Here is a 20,817-nt window from a genome sequence, read left to right as displayed (position 1 = left end):
CCTGGCACAAAAGTTCTACTTTTAAAGAGTTATTCTTTTATCACAAGAAAATACACAAAACAATAAAATGGTTAAAAGAATCAGAATTAGGTTTCTTTTTTTGTCAGTCCTGGGCTTGGGCTCAGGGCCTGAGCACTGTCCTTGAGCTTTCTCAAGGTTAGAGCTCTACCACTTGAGCCTCAGCACCACTTCTGGCTTTTTTCTGTGAATGTGGTACCAAACAATCAAATCTGGGTCTTCGTGCATGCTAAGCAAGGACTCTACCACTAGACCAAACTCTACCACTTGAGCCACAGCACCACTTCCAGCTTCTTTTTTTCCTATATATGTGGTACCAAGGAATCAAACCCAGCTCTTCATGGATGCTAGGCAAACACTCTTACCACTATGCCAGACTCCTGGCCCAAGAATAATTACTTTTGATGCAGCAGAAAGAATTCCTTAAAAGAAATCCTACCTAGACAGAATTTACTATACAAATGAAATAAAGCAGAACTCCCCAGACTAGCACCTAAGGTGCCCATAAAAGACTTTAGGGTGTGATGGCTGTATGTTTAGAACCAAGACACAGTCTATTTCTTTTTTGAATCTTTCACTAGAAAATTCAGATACTTTCTGTTCAGCCAATTGCTCCTTCCCTCCCTCTGTTTTTCCTTCCTCCCTCTCTCCCTCCCTCCTCTTGAGATAAGGGTCTCAATACATTATCTAGCCAGTTAGGCTCTCCTAAGTTCACATGGTTCTCCTGTGTAACTGGACTTATAGGTGCGAGCTTTTGTGCACGCTCTAAGCCAATGCATGTTTCCTTGAGATGGAGTTTCCCATCTGGGAATACAAAAACAAAGTCTATTTAGTTGGGCAGTATGATTTCTTCCTGATTGTTTAACACACTCGAAGCTCCATTTAACTCATCCTCTGCTTGCTGAGGTAACATCACACTTTGCTTCCACAGACAGGTGCAGTTGTCTGCCACATAGTATTACCATGGTAACCATCCACCCGTCACCCTTACCTGTTTGGTGTTTCCTTGTTTGTTGCTTGGCACGGCTCTACTTCTTATCGAATTGTTTCCTGATACATTCTGGTTTTCAAGAATGCTTTCATCCTAAGGAGAAAAAATAGGGCAGAATACACAAATGTCAAAGCCCAATCACAGATGTTCTTCAGTGAGTGATACTTAGAGGAATCTTAAAGGATGAGACAAGTCACAGAGAGGTGTTTAGATGGAGCCTTGGAGTCACAAAACTGTAGGTTCATTCTGGGCTTTTGAAAAGCACTGATGATCTTTGCTTTTGTGCCTTTATTATTTTGTTTGTGATATTTACTTTGCTTTCATAGGAAAGATAATTGTGTTCTACCTTGAAGAAAGGAAGACTAGGCCCTGTTCAAGGCCTACTAACATTCTTAAAAGCAGGGAGCAGTGATCAGGTTTCATTCACTCTCCTTTCTGTCCCATCGTGTAAGTTTGTTATTGTTTATTTTTGTGCTGGTACTAGGGCTTGAACTCAGCGTCTGGGTCCTGTCCCTTAGCTTTTGCACTCAAGGCTAGTGCTATACAACTTGAGCCATACCTCTACTTCCAACTTTTTGTTGATTAGTTGGAGACAACAAAATGGCGAGACAAAGGACAAAGGGTGAACCAATGAAACAGCAACACTCACAAGACAGCATGATGGAGATGAACTTTACAACTTGGAGGGTGGTGGTTGGGGGAGGGAACGTGGGAGAAAAACCTGGGAGTGGGTAACAGTGTATGACAAGAAATACATTCACGACCTTATGGATGTAAGTGTAACCCCTCTGTACTTCCTCTTGACAGTAAAATTAAAAAAAGATTCTGACTGGATGTTCAACAAAATTCTTTAATTCCCAATACTTATAAGCAAGTGGCTCACACCATTATTTTATTCAGCAGGTGGAGAGCTAACCTAAAAAATAATTGAATGAGGGCCGGGAGTTTGGCTTAGTGTTAGAGTGCTTGCCTAGCATGCATGAAGACCCGGGTCCAATTCCTTGGTGCCACATACATAGAAAAAAGCTGGAAATGGTGCTGTAGCTCAAGTGGTAGAGTGCTAGCCCTGAGAAAGCCCGAGGACAGTGCTCAGGCCCCAGGAATGAGTTCAAGCCCCAGGACTGGCAAAAAAAAAAAAATTATTGTATGAGTATAGGGCTAGGGATGTAGCTTTAGTGATAGAGTGCTTGCCCTGATCCCTCAGTACCACATAAACCGAAAAAAGCCAGAAGTGGTGCTGTGGCCCAAGTTGTAGCGTGCTAGCCTTGAGCAGAAAAGAAGCTAAAAGGCCCTGGGAGATGACAAAATGTTGTTAATTTTTGAAATAGACGGATGGGTACTTAGAGACTCATTTTTACAGAATGCTTAAATTCTCCTTAATATAAAATTAGAAATGAAAACAGATTGTTGAGCACTGGTGGCTCATGCCTGTAATCCTAGCTGCTCAGAAGGTTGAGATCTGAGAAGCACTTTGAGGTCAGCCTAGCCAGGGAACCCTGTTAGCCAATATCTCCAACTAACCATCAAAAACTAGGAGTGGAGCTGTGGCTCAAATGGTAGAATACCAGCCTTGAACAAGAACATGAAGGGACAGCAGCCAACCTCGAGTTCAAACCCCAGTACTGGCACACCGCCCCCTGACATGCATACACACACAAATAGTAACTAATTAACTAACTAACTAAATAAATAAATAAATAGTAAAATAACAGACAGGAACAATAATGGCTGGAAATAAGGGACACGAGTCACTGAAGAGCCAGTTCTTGGGTCCCCAGTTCCACAGGTGACAGCAGGTGATATATTTCTAAGCTTCAATCCTGGGGCACTTTCTTAGCCCTGTGTGCTTACAGACCCCGCCTCCTGGTCCCCCCTCCCCCCTCCAGCCCCCCAATCCTGTCATTTTTCTAGCTTGGTTAGAGGCTTCTGCTATTTGCTGCTGGTTGACACTGCCACCAGGTGGCAGGACTGAGATTTGCTAGTGGAACTCGGATGGGTCCTTTTTATTTATTTATTTTTTTCCCTGTTTCTTTTAAAATGAAGTCATGGGGCTATCATGAGGGTTGCTAATTCTTTCAGAGCCCACTTTTTCTTTCCACCGATTTAGTACTTGAGATGACTGAGTGCTGTCAAGCAGACATTGACACGCGGTACGTGTGGAGAAGTCGAGGAAGTGGGGTGCCCAGCTCTGTGTCATCTCTCTACTTAGCTTGTGCCACCGGGTGGTGGATGTAGACTGAGCCCCCTTTCTGTGACAAGCCGTCCTTGCTCAGTGTTCCTGGGGTTGGTTGGATCTTGCTCTTGCTGGGTTTCTAGGTGACTACAGAAGGACCTTAGACCGTATGTGTTTCCTCTCATTTGCTTTCTAAATCATGCTGTAACTTCCTGATTGCTGGGGATTACTAACCTCAATGCCCCTTCCAGTGGCAGCACCCCCTTAGCCAATACAGAGTCTAGGATCATGGGAGGCCACCCCAGTGAGACAGCTCAGGAAGTTCTGCTCTCTGTGGAATGGCTGGCAGCCTCTCCCGGTCCCTCCTGTCCACTCCCTGGGTTTTTCTGGTGAGTGGATGGTTCTGTCCAAGCTGTAAGTATCAAGGCCATCACCCTAGTGGCACCAGAATGGTAAGAGGATGGGGCTCAAAACGTTGAACCGCGTGCTAAGTCAGCTCTGAAATACCCACCTCCTGATTTGAGAAGAGATGAAACTACTTCTCCCTGCTCATATGGTATTTTATTTGCCCTTTTTTTTTTTGCCTGGATGATATAGTGTTTAATAGACATAAGACCTTATATTAAATCCTTTATAAGGCTTGGTATTAGATCCCTGGAAGAGGACTATGATATAGGTTACATCTTCATTTTACAGATAAATTAACTGAAACTTAATAATACATGATACACACCCTTTCTCTGTTTTTTTTTCCTTTTCCCTCATTCCCTTCTCTCCTTCTCTCCCTTCCTCCCTCTTTCTTTTCTTTTCCTTTCTTCCTTTCTTTCTTTCTTTCTTTCCTTCCTTCCTTTCTTTCTTTCTTTCTTTCTTTCTTTCTTTCTTTCTCTCTTTCTTTCTTTCTTTCTTTCTTTCTTTCTTTCTTTCTTTCCTCTCTATCCCTTTTCTTTTCTTTTGATACTGGGGATTGGACTCGGGGCCTGGCACAGTCCTTGAGCTTTTCAGTTCAAGGCTAATGATCTACCACTTGAGCCACAGCACCACTTCCTGTTTTTGAGTGGTTGATTGGAGATAAGAATCTCATAGACTTTCTACCTCAGGCTGGCTTTGACAGTAATCCTCAGATCTCAGCCTCCTGAGTAGCCACCAGTGCCTGGCTCTAGCTTCTGTCTTTCCTCTTATTCTTTCCATCCTCTCCTTCCTTTCCTCCCTCCTGCCTTCTTTCCTTACTTGCCTGCCTGCCTCCCTCTCTCAGTTTCTTTTTCTTTTCCTTCTTTTTATCCTATTTACAGAGTTCTGTACATTTCTGTTGAAGAAATTCTTAGATGCACTCAATGAAGCACATTCTGAGAAATAGCAGTACTTTAAATATTTCTGAGGATATAGGCCCCTGATGGCCTTATGAGAGGCCCACACAAGACAAATGGATCAAAAATATACATACACATGCACAGTGTCCATGAGCTTTCTTGAAGAAACAACTAGAGGAAGAAGTCAAATAAGAGAAACAGAGAAATGAAGGCAGAAACGAGTAATAGTAATTCAGATCTATTTAATGAGGTTTGACTTTGAACTCCAGTGATTGTGGACCTAGAATCAATTACAGATATTATGCCCTATGACAATGGAAGAAAGATGATCAGATTTCCACTTGAAGGGAAGGAAAAGAAAGAAAAAGAGAAAGGTAGCCAATCTTCCTTATCTTTTTGTTTCTTGGAGTGCAGATATATTATCAAATAGCAATGTAAGTTGAGACAGACTTAGAGGGCTGAGAAAGCTGAAAAACACAGTGGTTATGAATTTAATCCACCTAGGCTGAACTGTGGTCCAGAAGACCTATCCTGTTCCAAAGAAGCAACTATCAGATTGGGCTCTGGTATGTCATGCTTGTAATCCTAGCTACTCAGGAAACTGAGATCTGAGGACTATAGTTCAAAGCCAGCTAAGGCAGAAAAGTCTGTGAGATTCTTATTCTTTTTGTTGTTGGTGGTGGTGGTCATGGGACTTGAACTCTGGGCCTGGGCATTGTCCCTGAGCTCTTCAGCTCAAGGCTACCACCCTACCTCTTGAGTCACAGCGCCACTTCTGGTTAATTGGAGATAAGAGTCTCACAGACTTTAGTGCCTAGGGTGGCTTTGAACCACGATCCTCAGATCTCAGCCTCCTGAATAGCTGGGGTTACAGGTCTGAGCCACTGCACCCAGCTATGTGAGATTCTTATGCTTAATCACTAAAAAGCTGGAGTGGAACTGTGACTCAAGTGATAGAGCACCCAGGGACAGCACCCAGATCCTAAATCCAAGCCCCAGTGAGGGCACAGACACATGAAGAAAGGAGGAGGAGGAGGAGGAGGAGCAGGAGCAAGAGGAGGAGGAAGAAGAAGAAGAGGAGGAAAAGGAGGAAGGCATAGCTTTCTACATCATTCTGGAGGTCTCCATTATGGTTGCTGCTAACAGTGTCCACTAGGTGGCACCATGACACCAGCCTGCCAACAACTCCAAACCCCAGGCTATTTCCTGGCTCTGGAAGTGGAACATGCAAATACAACTGGTAATAACAATGGTAATAACAATGGAAGCAAGTATTAGGGCACTAAATCATAACCTCAACTTTATATATTTTAATGATTTGTATCATATATTCTCTGGGGTGATCATATCTAATAAATAAATGTAATCCTAGTCTGAAAGTTCTCAAATGCCAAGGAAAAGTAGCTGACATCTGTAATCCCAGTTACTAGGCCGTGATCAGGAGGATGCTGTTTCCAGTTCCATCCTGGCAACGGAGTTCTCAGAATTCATCTCAGTGGAAGAGCTGGCTGTAGTGTCATGTCATCTTAGCTACAGCACGAATGAACAGACAGAAAAATTGAGATGTAGGTATGGGCCTGTGCTTTAAGGAGACCCTATCTCAAAATACCCTGTACAGAAGCTGGATGTGCGTGGCTCATGCCTGTAACGCCAGCTATTCAGGAGGCTGAGATCTGAGGATCGTGTTTCATAGCCTGCCAGACAGGAAAAGTCCTTGAGACTTTTATCTCCAATTAAACTCCAGTACAAAACAAAATGGAAATGGAACTGTGGCTCCAGGAGTAAAGGACGAGCCTTGAGCAAACAAACAACAACAAAAAAAATCCAACTCAGGAACAGTACCTAAACTCTGAGTTCAAACCTGAGGGACCCTCCCCCCACCATACACACTCAAAAGCACTGTGCCATCATTGGCTAAATTTGAGACAAATTGAGATCCAAAATAAACAAATGCGTAAAGCATGACTAATGTCTGCAACTTGGCCTGAGTAAAACAACAACAAACCTATAACAACAACAGATGCTGGGTTGATAGTTGATTCGAGTGCAGCATAAATGAGAAAATAGGTGATAAATTTAGTCTAGTAAAATATTAATTACAGAATGCAGGGGATGGGTGTATGGGTGTTTATCAGGAAATCAATTTTTCTGTATTCTGAGAATTCCTATAATAAAACACTAGAAGAAACAAATGATGCTAGTAATTGATTATCAAAATATTAATTAAAAGAGAATGCTAGTCCACATTATAAACTAAAAATTACATCCCCCTAAAGTTAATGTTTTGTTGAAACTTCAGGCCCCAAAATGATTGTCTTTAGAGAAAAGGCTTTATAGGGATAAATGAAATTTAACAGGTCAAACAAATAAAAATCAATTTAAATGAGGTTAAATGAGGCCATAAGATGAATCTTTATCTATGTGATTCAGTGGTCCCATAAAAATGAATTTCTATGTTTGTCCATCTGTCTCTCTGTCTGTCAGGCCTCAGAATGAAACCTCCTTTGTTGGCACCTTGAACTTGGACTTCTTGAACACAGAAATAAATGTCTATATTTTAGGCCACTCCACCTTTAGCATTTTGTTTTAGCAAAGAAGGAATGGGAAAGTCTATAAATCTATTCCTTTCAAAAGAATCCAAGTTAGTATTGAAGAAAGAAAACCATTCTTATGTAATCCCAAACTAATAGCTAATTCAGGACAGGGTCATGGAAGGGTGCTAACACGAGAGAGAAAATTGTGCTGAGGGCCTGCATCATATAGACTGCAGTCACTGCTCAGATTCCTCATTAATCAAAGGAGAAAGCAGCACCCTTTTCCTGGAGAGATTTCCCAGTAGTGAGAGTAAACTAGCATTAGATGCTTCCTGTGATGGGGCCGTCATTAAACACACACCATCATCTATCTGCAAGATGTCTTGCCACAAATGTTGTATCTAATTCAAATCCAAAGAAAGTGAGATTTCTCAATGAGCCATCTGATGCAAGAGACCAAAGAGACACATGACACAAGGCCTTAGAAAGTGACTAAGGATCCTTTACAGCGCTAAAAGTACATTAAATGTTGTTTAGTTGTTACTTTTGTTTGGTGCTGGTATTAGAGCTCTCAGGGTCTGAGTGCGATCCTTCAGCTTTTTCTCTCAAGGCTGGCACTCTACCATTTGAGCCACAGCTTCACTTCCAGCTTTGTGATGGACTCGTGGACTTTCTGCTTGCTGGCTCTGAATCATCCTCATATCTCAGCCTTCTGAGTAGCTAAAATTACAGGTGAAAGCCATCGACAACAGCTTACATATTTTTGAATTGATGTTAATTTTCTCCATTCTGAGGGGGACATAAGCTATTTTTTTTTTGGTTGGTCATGGGGCTTGAACTCTGCCTGGGTGCTGTCCCTTTAGCTCTTCAGCTCAAGGCTACCACCCTACCCTTGAGCCAAGCCCCACTTCCCATTTTCTAGAGGTTAATTGGACATAAGAGTCGGTCCTTTTGTGCCAGGCTGGCTTTGAATCTTGATCCTCAGATCTCAGCCTCCTGAGTAGCTAGGATTACAAGTGTCAGTCACCACACCTGGCTTCTTTTTTTTTTAAGCCAAATATTTTTTTGGTCAGTCCTGGGGCTTGAACTCAGGGGCTAAACACTGTCCTTGGGCTTTCTCAAGGCTAGAACTCTATTACTTGAGCAACAGCACCATTTCCAGCTTTTTTTTCTAGGTATGTGGTACCAAGAAATTGAACCCAGATCTTCGTGCATGCTAGGCAAGCACCCTACCACTAGGCCAAACGCCCAGCCCCACCAAAATGTTCTATTCATTTTGTGTTGTCAAAAGGGTATGGCCCCCCACATTGAAATGAAACCAAGAATAACAAGAATATTTCCCGCTGAAGAAAATGGGAATAAATAGTTCTTATGTCTCTTTCATGATGCAAAGATTAAAAAGAACCTGCACAGGTAACCTATAAGAAAAGGCTGACCATCAGCTATTCTTGTGAAAGGAAACCTAAAAGAAACTCCATAGAGCTGAATTGAATTGACTAGGGTAATGTCACATAAGTTATGTGTGTGCATGCACATCAGTATGCATGTGTGCGTGTATGTGTGTGCACACGTGTGCAGTAGGATGGCCTGTACATATGTGAAAGTGGTCAATGACAATAACTTTCCTTGACCAGACTCTAGTTAGACACTTCTAAGACCTCATCTCACATTGGGCCTTTGTCTGGCCTATAAAAATGGGATTTAGTACAAGTGTCTTTCCATTTCCCTTCAAGGATAAGAAAGTTGAATGAACACTAGCATAGTTTCTAAAATCAAGTCTTTCCTGCTAGAATGACTCCAGATCTCTGTCAAATACTTGACTGAGAAAACTCAGTATGGCCTGGAGAATTTACTAAATCTTGTTCCAACTTAAGCCTTGAGAAAGGCAGACAGACAGCTGAACCCTAAGAGCTATGACTTGAGAAAGCTTACCGTTGGAAGTTGTTTCTCTGTCTGTCCCCACCCCTTTTCTTTTCTGGTCATGGGGCTTACACTCAGGGCCTGGGTGCTATCTATGAGCTCTTTCTACTAAAGGCTGCCACTCCTCTCCTTTGCGCCACACCTCCACTTCCAGTTTTCTGGTGGTTAATTGGAGGCAAGAGTCTCACAGACTTTTGTGCCCGGGCTGGCATTGAACCCAATGTGATCCTCAGATCTCAGCTTCCTGAGTAGCTAGGACAACAGAAGTGAGCCACCAGCTCCTCTGTTCCTTTGAGATGAAAGACTACTGCCACTTCTCACTATCTCAAAGACTCTTTGAAATGAAAACCTTCAAGAAGTTAACTGTTTCTTTCCCCAGTCTTCCAGAAAGGGTAGAAGCCTAACTCTCATAAGAGCCAGTTAGCAAATGCAGTGGGTTTCATGTGCGCCAGCCTCCCATCTCTTTGTGCAACTTGCACACCTCTGCTGGCCTGAACTCTTGGCCCTCTGCTTTCCTCATTCTTCCTTCAAAAGGCACATCCGGGGCACACACAGTTGGGAACAGCTTATGCTGGGTCCTCTTCCCCATGGAATAGTTTATCACTCAATAAAAGTCTGCCCACTGTGGTAACAGACAGTCATGTCTGTCTTTATACAACATCATCAACAATACCTGGCATAAGATCAAGTGGTCTCAGTTCAATTTCTTTTCACTTTTTTTCTTTTTGTGCCAGTCCTGGGGCTTGAACTCAAGTCTGGATGTTTCCCCTGAGCTGCTGCTGTTGTTGTGTTTCCCCTTCAAGGCTAGTACTTGACCATGTCGTAGCCTGTCAGGATTAGCTGTCTAATTCTATCTAATTCTGCTGCTCCATAAAGAAAGAGCTTGTGTTTGTGATTAGCATTCTGTGCTGGATAGTGTGTACTTTCAGCCTGAGACTGCGTGTGAAGAGAGGAAGAGATCTCATGAGAACATCCACAGTGAAGCATGGAAGGAGAAAGTGGAGATGCCTCAAGAGCTTGGGTAAAGTCTGGCCCTCTGTGCCCCCGACAGCCTGCAGAGTTTTCCCACAAGATATTGGTTAACTTTTCTGTTATGACTTGAATGTGGCTTTCAGAGAAACTTAATCTCCAATGCAATCGACGAGAAAGAAAAGATCTTTAGGAGGTGATTACAGATAGGGGGCTGAGATCTGCCATGATGAATGGATTCAAGTTGTTATTCAGAAAGACTTTTTTTTTTATTAATCAGAAGAATGGGCTTTGAGTTCCAGCATAAACAAAGTCATATACATATATGTATATATATATATATATATCTTAAAAGAATTCACTTCTTATAAAAGTGAGTTTAGTCCACTTGCTCTCTTTATGCTAATGACAGGAAACAAGATGGCCCTTGTCACAAGCTGGTGACAAGGCAGCAGCCTTTCCTACCCTTTACAACTGTGAAAAATATTTTTTTTTCTGGTATTTTGCTATACAGCGCAAAATGATCTCAGCCTCCTCTGTTGACTCTTTACTATTTCTATGGTTGTCATTTTTTATTTCCCTGACACCAAGAATTCATAGATAACCTTGTTTACACACTGGAGAAAACCAAATGAAGGGGCCAGGAGTTTGGCCTAGTGGTAGAGTGCTTGCCTAGCATGCACAAAGACCTGGGTTTGATTCCTTGGTACCACATCCATAGAAAAGCCAGAAGTGGTGGTGTGGCTCAAGTGGCACAGCTCAAGGACAGTGCTCAGGTCCTGAGTTCAGTCCCCATGACTGGCCAAAAAAAAAAAAAAAACCCCAAAAAGAAAAGAAAAGAAAACCAAACAAAATGAAACTGATCTCTCTGTACTTACTCCAAGTTTCTTTCCTTTATTATTATTACCCTGCCCTCAAATCCTCCCATTTCTCATTCTTGCCTTTCATATATTTCTTTTTTTTCATTTATTTATTTATTTTCCTTTCATGTACTTCAATTCATTCTGATTTGGCTTCCCCTACCACTACTGCAATGGCATTGCTCTTGCCCATGGTTTCCTTGTCCCTAAGTCTGGTTTTCATCATGTTTGCAGGCCACTTCCTCTTTAAAATACTCCCTCTTTAAAATACTCCCTCTCTAAAATACTCCCTCTTTAAAATACATCTAACAACTCAGGAGGCTGACACCTGGAAGAACACTGTTCAAAACCACGCTGACCTTGAACACTTGCCTGTTAAACATGACATTTGAAATATGATGTAAAAATCAATGCTAAAAATTTCTTTAAAACTAAAAATAATAAATAAGTTGGCTAAGAAAAACAAAAACAGAACAAAAAACCAGGCTGAGCAGAAAGGCCTATGGGTCTCTATCTTGAATTAGCCAGCAAAATGCCAGACTGGAGGCGTGGCTCAAGTGGTAGGTAGAGTGCCATCATCAGCAATAAATGCTGAATAAAAACTGAGTTCAATGCCCCGAGAGTTCAAACCTCTCTCTGTCTCTGTCTCTCTCTATCTCTCTATCTCTCTCTCTGTCTCTCTATCTCTCTCTGTCTCTCTCTCTCTGTCTCTGTCTGTCTCTCTGTCTCTGTCTCCCTCTCTCTCCTCTCCCTGTAACCCCTACTTCAGTGATATCACACATTGGTATTTCCTTCTGCCATCCAGACTGCTTCTTCTCTTGCCTATGCTTTAGAAGTCTTTTCTTTGCAACTCTGGGTGTTATGAACAGTGAATGCCTCCGTGCTCCCTCTCAGGCCTTTCCCATTCATTCCTTGAGCAAATATTTACTCTGTGCTCCCCCATGGTGTACTGGATTCTGGGTGTGGTTCACATGGGCCCTGCTGTCAGAGAGTTTGGAGGAAAAGCTGTCCAAAAATATATATAATCTATTTAGTCTCTGGGAATAGGAAATGCTCTTACCAACAAACTGTGTTCTCAAAGGTGAGAGAAAAATCAACAAGGGGTATAATCCCTTTGAATTTGTCAACCTGAAGGTTTATTCTCATTTGCTTCTGTCACTTGAATTTAACAGGCAAAGTCCTGAGTCTGTATGAGGAGACCAAAGTTCAAACTGCAAAGTAACTTCATGAAAGTACCTTCTCCCTGGACCAATGGTGAAACTCCCCTTTTTTTGCTTTAGAGTAGAAGAACTCTTGCAAGCCCAAGTTTAAGCTTACCACATGCCATTTATGACTTAACTAAAAAGCTACTAAGATATAAGTAGCATCACCTGTCCATAAAACATTTGGTCAGACAGGACACAAATGATTTATTTCTAAAACTGGTAGAGAAATATGGCTTCTGAGTTTCTAGGGTGTTTTGAGATACAGTCTTAAAAAATTCAAGCCTAGGTTGGCCTTGAGCTTGCTATCCTTGTGTTTCAGCCTCCTGAGTGCTGGGGTTACAGACGTGTACCACCATTCCCTGCTAGAGTTTCAGTTCTTAATTCTTTACTAACACCTACTGTTGGAATAAGGCAGAACCAAGAAAAGAACAAAAGAAGAGATAAAGGTGTCATTAAGAGGAATTGGTTAACACTAGTAACATCTTTATCAGGTAAGTGTGACTTCAAACATCCCTTTCTCTCAGGTCTAGAAATCTTGTTTTCCTCTGTAACTGTTGGCTTACTTAGATATCATAATTTGGAATCTTCCTGCATATGGAGATATGGGTCAACAGGAAATCTGGTATTTGGTGTGTGTGTGTGTGTGTGTGTGTGTGTGTGTGTATGCGCCCGCGTGTGCTGGTTTAGGGACTTGAACTCAGGACTTAGGCACTGTCCTTGATCTTTTTTGCCTAACTCTAATGCTCTACCACTTGAGCCACAGCCCCACTTCTTGCTTCTTTTTTTTGGGGGGGGGGTGGCTAATTAATCGGAATAAGAGTCTTACAGACTTCCCTGCCTGGGGTTGGCTTTGAACCAAGATCCTCAGATCTCAGCTTCCTGAGTCATTAGGATTACAGGCACGTGCCACCGGTGTCTGGCTATACTATAGGAAGTTTAAAAGGCTATACTATGGGAATTAAAAACAAAAAAGTTGACTTGGCTATCAAATACTTCTTCCAAAAGGATACTGATTAAATAGCTGGAAATTGGTTAGAAACACATGGAATAAGTTTACAGCATACAGACTTTTAAGAAATGCATTTTTTAGCAGGAAATGTATTTCTGTGACCCCCAAACTTGTGGAGAAAGATAAGATAGCAACAGTGGGGCCACTCGCATTCTGTCTGGTGGGTTTCCTGCCAGGACTGAAGAGTTCACAGTCTCCTGACATGATAGCAGTTCAGAGAGGCACATGGCAGCTTCCAGAGGCTTCCAGTGATTCCAATATTTCCTGGGAGAGGAGAGATTTCCTACCAGGATCTCCAATTTGACTTCGTTTATGCCAAACTAGTATCTGGCCGGATGCTAGAGAATTACACTGATTTCCCGAGAGTCCTATGATGTGAGGTGTTAGCTTACTTATTTGGGGATGAAGAAAGAAGCAGAGAGGGGATCGGAGGCCTGGCTCACTGGGTAGAGCGCCAGGCCAATGAATAAAAACATCATGTACTCAGCTCCAGTTCCTGTCTCAGACAGAAAAAAAAAAGAAAGGAAAGAAAAGAAACAGGGGGAAGTTAGAGAATTTGTGTGGATGGTAGACCTGGCAGATCCAGGCTGTCTAACTCTGAAATCTCAGCTCTACCCAAGGAATTGATGATTTGCCCACATCACAGCAAAACTGTGGCTTTTAGACTTCTCGGCTGGGACAGTGCTACCCACGCAGCTGACCCACTCCTGTTTTCTGTCAAATGGCAGATTGCTATCTGCAGTCAGGCTGTACACACACAGCACAACCAGTGCTCGGACGGGACACTGGAGCCGCCACTCCTGCTCCCACCTGGACAGTGTCAGTCTTCCTCTTCTCTGAATCAGACAGAAAGGCTTTGTGCTTTTCAGGGGAATCAGGAAGTGGAGATATGGGCCAACAGGAAGTTTGGTATTTGCTGGCTCTCAGAAATGTCTCTCTTGGCATCTCTGTCTCTCTACCCCCTCCTGGTTGGACCCAACTCACTCTGTCCCTAGACTTATGCTCCAACGCTCTATCTTTATGGGTCAGGGCCTTCCTGAAGCAACTTTCTCCTCTCGAGCGTCCTGGTGGCACCTGTGAAACCAATGATCCCTATTTCTTTGTCAATGTTCCTGATCCAATGGACTCTGGTGGATGAGAAATGCCAGGGCCTGGTAACTTTAATTAGAAGCATCAAAGTTCTTTCAAAACAGGCAACATTGTCCAGTGATAAGATAAAAGCAAGTTGTCCACGCATCAGTGGACAACTGTGCTTCACAGTACCCAAAGTCAGTAGGACTCTGAGCTGTGGGTGGCTCATCTCTGTGGTCCTAGCTATTCAGGATCTGGGAATCTCAGGTTAAGACAGCCATGACAGGAAAATGTATGAGACTCTTATCTTCAATTAACCATCCAAAAACCAGAAGTGGAGATGCAGCTCAACTGGTAGAGCACCACCTTGAGTGAACAAGCAAAGGAACAGTGCTTAGGATCTGAATTCAAGCCTCAGTGTCCCCATGAAAGAAACAGCAAAGTTCATGGGGGAGTGAGGGAACTGCCAGTCCAGGCGAGAGCAGCCTTGACAGCCTTAGCCTATAGGGTGTGAAGAGCTAGCCCTCTATCAAGGGCTGCTTTCACATTCTGCTTTGTGAAGGAATTTGTACCATTACTTTAGTTCTAACTCTTTACAATCTGGCAGGCTAATTTATATCAGAATATTCTTGAGTCCATGGAATACCCAAACTCACCCCTTTTTCTGTTTTCTTTTTTTGTGCCAGTCCTGGGGCTTGAACTTAGAACCTAGTTGCTGGCCCTGAGCTTTTTCTACTCAAGACTAGCACTGAAAACCTTAGCTGTCAGCCTCCTGAGTAACTAGGATTACAGGTGTGAGTCACTGGCGCTTACCTGGCTTCCAAATTTCAACTTTAAACCTAAACTGATCAATGATTCTGGATTCTTGGGACCAGATTTTTGTAGTCTGAAAACATCTTGTGGAACATCAGAAAAACTTATCTCAGTCTGGCACTGTGGCTCATGACTATAATCCTAGCTATTTAGGAGGCTGAGATTAGAGGATTGAGGTTCAAAGTCAGTCTGTGCACTAAAGAACGAGAGACTTTTATCTACAATTAATCACTAGAAAATGGGAAGTGGGACTGTGGTTCCAGGGATAGGGCAGGGTAGCCTTGAGCTGAAGAGCTCAGGGACAGCTCAGGGCTCAGGCAATTTACATGCTTGGGGCTCAGCTGAGTATTTCTGTCTCACATAGAGTAGTTGCTTAATATAACTTATTAAAAATGAAAGCTGGCATATTTAAAAATGAGCCCAGATTAGGTGAAGTCACCTTCTAGGCTGTTGAACAGCACTTTTCACATGCTGTGTTGTGAGGTTTTCATTGTTTGATCAGACTTAAAGCAAACAGTAGCTCTGTTTCCAGCTCCATGTAGAATAAATGCCCAGTGCAATGTCAGAGCTCAATAAATTTCCATTGGATCAGTGTGTCCTGCTTTATATTAAAATGTTTTAGCTCTCAGAAGACAAAAAAATGAAAACAAAGCTTTGAATAAATAGAATTAAAACACCATTCTTTTTCTTCTTTCCCTCTCCTCCTCCTCCTTTTCCTCCCCTTCTCCAATTCTCTTTTCCTCCCCCCCCCCTTTTTTGTGGGTTCTGGGGCTTAGTCTCTGGGGCTGTGTGCTGTCCCTGAGCTCTTTAGCTCAAGGCTACCACCCTACCCCTGGAGCCACAGTCCCGCTTCCAGTTTTCCAGTGGTTAATTGGAAATTAGAGTCTCATAGTTGTTAGTGTCTAGGCTGGCCTTGAACAGAGATCCTCAGGTCTCAGCTTGCTGAGTAGCTAGGATTAGAGGTATGAGCCACCAGCCTGACTTCTCTTTCTCTTTTTTTTAGTTTTCCCAGGACAAAAAAGAAAAGAAAATGTCTCCATGCTTCTAGGCTAATCACCTAGTCCTGTAGGGAGAAAAATTAGATGTCCTAGATGGTCCCAAATTGGCCAGGTATTTTTGGGATCTTCTGTGGCACAGAAATTTGTGAATTCATGGCCAGAATAATCTTTCCTATCTAAAATCCCAGGACATGTACTTTTATTTTGTTTGTCGTTTGATGAGTTCATTTAGCATTCAGGGCCCAGTTTCTCTATTCAACATCAATTTTAATTGAAGGGACTACTACTCTGATTTTTCAGTTAAGGGATGGGTGCCAGGTGGTAGTGGCTCATGCTTATAATCCTACCTACTCAGAATGCTGAGATCTAGGTTCAAAGCCAGCTGGAGCAAGAGAGTCCAGGAGAGAGACTTTTATCATCAATTAATCATCAGAAAGCCAGAAGTGGAGTTGTGGTTTAAGTAGTAAAGTGCTAGCCTAGAGCAAAAAAGCTCAGGGACAGCACCCAGATCCTGAGTTCAAACCTCAGGACCAGCAATAAAATAAACAAACAAACAAACAAACAAAAAAAACAAAATCATTCCATTCCCCCTCTCCTTTCCCTTCCCTTTTATCATTACTAATATCATAACTAATACTTCTTTCTCTGTTTTCAACGAATGGCATCAATGACAGCTGTGAGACACCAAACCTCAACTCTGTTCTACTCTTGACAGATGCAGCTGAGCCTAGAGATACATGAAGACCCTAGGAAAAAAAACAACCTGAAAGGTTTACAGCAATGCAGAGCATCTTTTTCAAATAAAACAAATGAATCGTGGTCAGCAAGATCTGGGGTATCTTATTTTTTTCCAGCTCTAGTTAACTCTTCCCAGATTTGGAACAGTCTTGTATAAACGATCCTGAAACTATAATGAAAGCTTAGCAGTTTAGCACCAGATAGAGGGCTAAAATTTAGGTGTTAGAGAACCCGAGTTAAGTGCCATTATCTGGTCTATCCTAAACTTGCTTACAAGGCCCTTCTTAGAACTCACCCAGTACTAGTTCCAGGGCAAGTGCCTGAGGTAGTGAGGCTAACAAGAAAAGCCAAAATGTAAGGGGGAAATCTGGGGAATAAAATGCTTGTCAGGATAGCGGGCAATAGGTGGCTCTGTAATCATAGCTATTCAGGAGGCTGAGATCTGAGGATCACATTGGGTTCAAAGTCTGTGAGACTCTTATGTGCAATTAACTTCAAGAAAACAGGAAGTGGTTTTGGGCTCAAAGTGGTAGAATGCTAGCTCAGGGAGAGTGTACGCCCTAAGTTCAAATCTCACAACCCCCACTGATGATGAAAAACACTCAGATCCCCAGGAATGTCAGTATAACATGTGGTAAAAGAATGCAGATGATGAAGCATTCATTTAGTTAGAACGACAACAACCAAAGCCACAACAAATGGCAAAAACCAAGAAGCCCCTGGGGAAGTGTGGTAATCTTTTTTGTGAGCTTGCTGTATTGTATTTCAAGAAGTTCTCAAAGGAATGAGAAGGAATGGTTCATACAAAGGAAAGGCCCCACTAGACAGAAAGTCCCTGAGAAAGCCTATATGTTGTACTTAGTAGGCGAGGCATTATATCATCTATTTTAGTTCTGTTCAAAAAGCTACAGGAAGCCATGTTCAAAGACCTAAATGAAAGTATGAGAATAATAACCCAACTAGAGAGTGTCAATAGATTTAAAGTTCCCAAGGCCTCTGAGCCACCATCAAATATAACATAGGCACAGAGAGAGTTCCAGATGGAATAAGGAGACAAAAATGGCAAACAAGTGTTTGAAGAAATAGTTGTAGAAACTCTCAGATGTGATGAAAAGCTTGAAGCTGCAGGACAGAAGTGACTCGCCACAGATCTCAGGTTCACAACTGATTTCTCCTTTGAATCTGTGGGCAGAAGACTGTGGAATTACATATTGAAGGTGCTGGAGGAAGGAGAATGATGAAGGATAAAATGTTACATTTTCTGGGTACTGTAATCTAGCTACTCAAGAGGCTTAAGAACTGAGGGTCATGTTTTCTGTTTGTTTTTGTCAGTTGTGGGGTTTGAATTCAGGGCTTGGGTACTGTCCTTGAGATTTTTCACTCACAGCGAGAGCTCTACCACTTTGAGCCACAGTGCCACTTCTGGGTTTCTGGTAGTTAATTAGAGGTAAGAGTCTCACGGACTTTCCTATCTTGGGCTGGCTTCCAACCATGATCCTCAGATCTCAGCCTCCTGAGTAGCTAGAATTACAAGTGTGAATATTTTATTCACGTTTATACATGCTATTCCCCAACATTTCTAGAATAAACTATTACCAATCTGGTTGTATTTACATACAATACAAATGATGGGTGCAGGTGCTATCTCTGAGCCTTTTTGCTCAAGGCTGAAAGTGCCCTACTACTTGAGCCACTATTCCATTTCTGGCTTTTTAGCAGTTAATTGGAGATAAGAGCCTCATAGACTTTCTTGCCTGGGCTGGCTCCTGAGTATCGGGGGTTCTAGATGTGAGCCACAGGTGCTTGGATTCTAGTAGAATTTGATCCCAGGTGGGACTCCCACAAGCTCCCCAATTGACATATGACACTTATATTTATCAAGTGGGGAAGAGATGGTCTCTTTTACAAAATGAGATCATTGGATGTGCATGTGTAAACCCGTGCACCCCCCCCATACACACAGACATATACAGAGACACAGACACAGAAATGAAAACACCTGATTGTTTCAGGGAGACTAGATACATCAATGTCAAAGCTTTTTAAAAAAATACAAGAGGGGTTACTATGATTTTTGCTTTTTTTTTTTTTTGCCAGTCCTGAGCTCAGGGCCTGAGCACTGTCCTTGGACTTTCTCAATGCTAGAGCTCTACCACTTGAGCCTCAGCACCACTTCTGGCTTTTTTCTATGTATGTGGTACTGAGGAATCGAACCTGGGTCTTTGTGCATGCCAGGCAAGCACTCTACCACTAGGCCAAACTCCGGGCCCTAGGCTTTTTTTTTTTTTTTTTTTTTGTACTAGGGTTTAAACTGTTTGAAGCCTTGCTCCTGCTAGGTAGTCCCTCTGTTACTTGAATCATGCCTCTAGATCCCAGGGCAGTGGTGTGTGTGTGTGTGTGTGTGTGTGTGTGTGTGTGTGTGTGTGTGTGTGCTGGTCCTGGGGCTTGAACCCAGGGCCTGGGTGCTGAACTTTTGTACTTAAGGCTATTGTTCAACCACTTGAGCCACTATTCCACTTCCAGCTTTTCTTCTGTTTGGTGCTTAATTGGAGATAAGACTCTCTTAATTGGAGATAAAGGAGATAAGGACTTTCCTCCCCAGGCTGGCTTTGAACTGTGATACTTAGATTTCAGCTCCCTGACTAGCTAGGATTATAGGTGTAAGCTACCAGCATCTGGATCCTGGGTAGTTTTAATTTATTTATTTATTTAGCCAGTCCTGGGCTTGGGTTCGGGCCTGAGCACTGTCCTTAGACTTTCTCAAGGCTTAGCACTCTACCACTTGAGCCTCAGCACCACTTCCGGCTTTTTTTCTATGTACGTGGTACCGAGGAATCGAACCTGGGTCTTCGTGCATGCTAGGCAAGCACTTTAACCATTAGGCCAAACTCCCGGCCCCATCCTGGGTAGTTTTTAAAATAAGACACACAGAAAAACAATTGCTGAGGCCACACTCTGGTTATTTTTTTGTCAAAACATACCCTTAAGGGTAAAAGATATAGAGTGATAGGAGACATTTGCAAATTATAACTCATAAAGTGTTTGTACTCAGGACATTTAAAGAACTCTTTGAAATCAGTAGAAAAAAAAGATAACATTAGAGAAAATGAGCAGAAACTTGAACACGTTGGCATTGAATAATCAATAACATAAAAATTGAAGTTAAACTCAATAATACATACACACTGAATAAGGACTTTTTCCTTCCTTCCTTCCTTCCTTCCTTCCTTCCTTCCTTCCTTCCTTCCTTCCTTCCTTCCTTTCTTTCTCTCTCTCTCTCTCTCTCTCTCTCTCTCTCTCTCTCTCTCTCTTTCTTTCTTTCCTTTTGTCTTTTTTTGGTGAAGCTCTCCTTATATCGCCCAGCACAAAGTGCTGAGGTTATAGGATTGAGTCACTCTACCTGGCCATAATGACATTACGGGTCAACAACACATCCTGTGTGTGACAGGGACTCCACAAGATTACAATAGCGCTGAGAAATTACTGCCATGTGGTGATGAGGTAGCTGTTGTGCTGTTGTAAGTGCTGCCCGGAGTGAAGTTGCTTGTAGACAAAGAAAGCTGAAGCAGATCCCCTCCCCCAGTCAGACCCTAGAGATACCCTTGTATTCTATTCCTCCCCAGAGCCCCCCATAGCCACTTATTGGGTTTCATTGGTGGTCAGTTTACAGGTAGGTCTTCCCTCTAGGGGCAGAAGAACTCTAGGCCAGTTCTAAGCACAGGCACTATGGAATCCTTCACAACAAGGCTTCATGCCCAGGCATTGCACCTCCTCCATAAAATGGTGAATCATGGGGTGGCAATCCTGTACACAGCAGATATCTTCCCAAACTCTGCCAGTTATCACCAGCACCTTCATTACCAGGACCTCCCCACTCCAAATCTCCCAAAGCTGGTATCTCCACTGCCATCTACCTCAGATTGTTGAGTCCTTTATCAGTGTACTTTCTTTTTGCTACATTCCTGGCTTTGCCACTTTACTTTTGGGTGTGTCTCTTCCTTCAAGCCTTTGTTAGAGATGTCAAGACCCTGGAATCTTCACTTTTGTGAAGTGTCACAAGGTGTTGTGATATCACAGGTGTTATGATGTCATAGTGTGATACATGACATTTGTGGTGATGGTGGTATATACAAATCCAGTGTAGAAAAGTATAGTGTCTAGAACTATGCATAGTATATTACACTGGATGCCCATCTTATACATTTTTATTA

At 42.5% G+C, this 20,817-nt stretch overlaps 1 protein-coding gene across 1 annotated transcript in view; it reads right to left on the bottom strand.

Annotated features, from left to right (window-relative positions):
- Slc28a3 (solute carrier family 28 member 3) overlaps window positions 1-20,817 on the bottom strand; it is a 60,351-nt gene that overhangs the window by 35,909 nt on the left and 3,625 nt on the right. Inside the window, exon 2 of the mRNA XM_090329455.1 lies at window positions 1,010-1,102. Coding sequence (XP_090185581.1) covers window positions 1,010-1,102 — 93 coding nt within the window. The remainder of the gene's footprint in view (window positions 1-1,009; window positions 1,103-20,817) is intronic.

The sequence above is a fragment of the Megascapheus bottae genome, chromosome 3, assembly GCF_031878675.1.
Source record: "Megascapheus bottae isolate mThoBot1 chromosome 3, mThoBot2.hap1, whole genome shotgun sequence".
NCBI lineage: Eukaryota > Metazoa > Chordata > Mammalia > Rodentia > Geomyidae > Megascapheus > Megascapheus bottae.
The sequence above is the reverse complement of the archived record's forward strand: the minus strand, read 5'-3'. Positions and strand labels throughout refer to the sequence as shown.